Source organism: Phalaenopsis equestris, unplaced genomic scaffold (genome assembly GCF_001263595.1).
Source record: "Phalaenopsis equestris unplaced genomic scaffold, ASM126359v1 Scaffold000491, whole genome shotgun sequence".
NCBI lineage: Eukaryota > Viridiplantae > Streptophyta > Magnoliopsida > Asparagales > Orchidaceae > Phalaenopsis > Phalaenopsis equestris.
Genome location: NW_018164931.1, coordinates 219,220 through 222,888, shown reverse-complemented (window position 1 = coordinate 222,888; position 3,669 = coordinate 219,220). Strand labels below are relative to the sequence as shown.

Here is a 3,669-nt window from a genome sequence, read left to right as displayed (position 1 = left end):
TTTGTTGATTTCCTCCACCGCTGCTCAAAATTGGTTAGAACGTCGTATGCAGCAGGCCCTTCAATTTTGCAGTGTAAATCATGCCATGGCTGCCTTGGGCCCTTTGTTTCAGTCTGATCAAACAAAAATATGAGAAAAGGGTTAATTAATACTACATATCGATCATCTTGAATGGAGGACTTATCCTTTATGCTTGAATTTGCTTTTATTAGTTCCATTAGTTGTAGTACTTATGCTATTCAATTATTGTTTCATTCTGCTCAATATTTAGAAGCTAACATTGAAAGGTGCTACCAAAACAGCTGAAAAGCTTTTTTGGTTTTGAAAGGTGGGGTTGGCCAAACAAGCTAGCTAACACTAAGAAATTTCACAAAAAAGTTGGTTTTGCCATCATTACAGATTTTCCATGAAATAAATATAGAACGCATTTTTGGGCAATGCAATAATAGTGACAAAAAAACATCAGAACGACAGCATTTATAAATAATTATGCCAAAAAAATAAGATAATTTGAAAAGGCACTCATTATATATGCTACAAATATCAAAGTTAGCTTACTTAATATAAGTTTGATAACACTCATAAAGCAAAAAATAACTCCCAGATAAAGAACAATAGAAACACGTGCAAAGATCGGCATGACAGCCTGGGTAACAATACAAGATCACAAAACACTTTTTCTCTAACAGCTAGAAAAAAGACAGTAAAACCTTTTAGTTGAAGACTGAGAACAAAAATAACACTCACAGAAAAGGTGGGATTGTGAAAGTCGTTCACAAAGATGGAATCAAGATCCTTAAAAATCCTATGTTCAGGAGTATCATAACGACCGTCACAGAGGTCAAGACCTCCTATAAAAGCAGTAATCTTTCGATTATTTCCAAAAGCTTGTGTATCAACCAACACACATTTCTGATGGTGAGTAAAAAGTGTTCCCACAACCTGAATAACAGATTAGCAATCAAAATGGTAAGTTAACAATTTAGGAAAAAAAATGACAAAAAAAAGCAAACAAAAAACAGAAAAGATATATTTTTGGATGCAGCATCCAAATTTTCGGCCAACATCATGCACGGATAACGTAATGAAAGAAGTGAAGAAACTAACAATAGCAACACTCATTAACATAGGCAAATGAAAATTGCTAGACAACAACAAAAGTTACTCTGCCGTAACTAGGTGGAAAAGAAATGCTAACCTCCAAACCTGTAAAAACTGATTAAAATACAAACAGGAAAAAGAATCTTCAAGAAGTTATAGCAAATATAAGTCACCAAGCCTTGAATGTGTCCCATGCTTATATCAGGGACACTAACATAGGGAAGAAAAAAATCAACTAAAGCATTAAATCATTTGATTGAATTTTATGCTCTATTTGGGATGATGGCTTACAGCATGCCTCAAACAAAAACAAGCTAAGGTGGTACCCGCCTGCACACTTAAACTCACAAAAGCATCCAAATGTATTTCCCAAGCACAGTCCTAACACTCAAAGTTCAACGACTATTTATGAATTATGAATGATGCTTTTGTATCTGTCTCACATTAAAACTTATTTTCTTTGCTTCCATCAACATAAATAACAATGCATACAAAACGAGTGGCTAATTTAGAGAGGCAGTACTGTTCCTACAAAATATTGCAAGGATCTCTTGCTGGCATACATGGTTGAGTTGAAATAACAGAGTCTAATAGATCATACTGTGGCTGTGCAGAAACAATTGCATCAGGGAGAGAAGTAGGCTCACCTGAGCCAAGGAAAAGACAGCATAGATTGATAACTTGATACAGTGAGATAACCGAAAACTTTACAAGTTTGGAAATAATTCTTAAATAACTCCAAATGCCTCGATAGTTTAACTTGTTTTAGTATACTATAGACATTTCTCCTACAACATGTGCTTTCCCCTTCTCAAATTCCAAGAAACCTACAATTTTCTTGAATGTTATGAATCCAAATCTTACTCCTGGTGAAGCATGGCGATCAAAACCTCTCTGCTAAGCTATAAGTTAACCGATAAATTCAATCATACGAAAAGATTGCATAAAAATGTTCTGAATACATAACATTCAAAGTTGTTAACAAGATTTGACGCCAAATTTTGTTTTTCCTTCTGTACCCAAGTACAAGAGGCCAGTCTTTAAGATTCAGTGGAATAATCTGACGCAACGAACGAAAGGGATTGCTTCTTATGATCCTCATGCGAAGATCAATAATTCAACATCTTCATTCCCTGCACAGACTAAAATTGGTGACTTCCAAGCACAATATTTGATAATTGATTCACCCTACAACAACAACAACAGGCCTTTATCCCATTAAGTGGGGTCAGCTACATGAATCCTTTACTTAATTACATCCCTATTGAGTGTCATAATAATTGATTCACCCTATATAGATAAAAATCTCTTAAATTATAGAATACTGAAAAAATCCTTTGATCATCTAAATTCTACATCAAAGAATCCTCCTCGCATACAAACCAATCTAAAGAACCCTCAAAATTCACAATTTCATTGAAGTTTAGTAGCGAAGTTGCTTCAGTTTCTTATCAATAAAGCTTTGTACTAGGATTAAGGTGTCAATTCTTCTAGCATAAGGCTGCTTAGAAAAGAAGAAAGTTCACTTGCACCTTTCACTCTATGACACGGTCATTAGGCATCTTAGAATGATGTTGAGGAGGTGACATATCGGCCGGTCGGCCCCATGCCTGTAGATATTTTCCAATCCTTCTAAAGATAATAATCTTGCATGATGACTTGATGAATAAATATTAAATTAATTTGATACCTTAATCACTGGTTCCTCTTTTCAATCTCCTCTTTATCCCTCAAGTCCCTCCTGTAATCTCAAATCACATTTAGAGCGAGCCATGTTCAACTAAAAAAAAAGGCACAAGTTGAAAAATAAACTAAAAAAATATTGAGTTGACTTTAAATTGTACTCATAAATCAACAATTACTGAGTTTAAAGAAAAATTCCCAATACCACTTGCTTAAGCAATTTTGAGTTTCAAGCGAAATTCCCAATCGCACCTTCCAGTGAAACACTAATAAAACTAGAAGGAATATCAAGGGACGAAAAATTTATGAATTTACAAAGCTTTTTTCTTTCCTAAATCATAGGCACGCCCTCAATAAAAATCTAAAACAAATAGACTTCTAAGTTGTTTAAACGATTTTTGCAATTTAAAATACATGCAAGCACAGATAGGCTAGGAGAAAAAGATTTTTACATGAAAAAATAATGGAGTTAACAAGCCTTGTTTAATTGTGAAAAGTCACTTCTATGAAAGTCATGTTGACCTCAATTTTCGTGAGGTCTAGTATTCCTTGTAGGAGTTAGGATCTAGCTTTAGGGGTCTTCCTGCGACTATCTTAGAACCTTAGAAGTGGTGCCCGCCTCGTTTTAGTTCAACCTATTTCCGTCCTCTTTTGGAGTTTCGCGTGTGCGGTATCGACTTCTAACACTTAGAAGGATGAAACCGACATGAGGAAACCCAAAATGGATTCCTATAGGACCTTCCCGAGCCTTAGGGTGACCTTCTGCACAATTCGCACTCCTGCGCGCACCAGCTTCGCAATTCGGAAAGTCGACGTGTCCGATCGCCGCAATTCTCATTGCCTCCGCTGTTACTTCACGCATGCCCGCGTTAACCACTTGTGACG

General features: G+C 35.7%; 1 protein-coding gene across 1 annotated transcript in view; it reads right to left on the bottom strand.

The window, feature by feature from the left end:
- The window catches only part of LOC110028147 (phospholipase D delta-like), a 30,199-nt gene that overhangs the window by 5,404 nt on the left and 21,126 nt on the right, over positions 1-3,669 (bottom strand). The window contains exons 3-4 of the mRNA XM_020729887.1: positions 748-942; positions 3-113 (exon numbers count right to left, since the gene is read on the bottom strand). Coding sequence (XP_020585546.1) covers positions 3-113; positions 748-942 — 306 coding nt within the window. The remainder of the gene's footprint in view (positions 1-2; positions 114-747; positions 943-3,669) is intronic.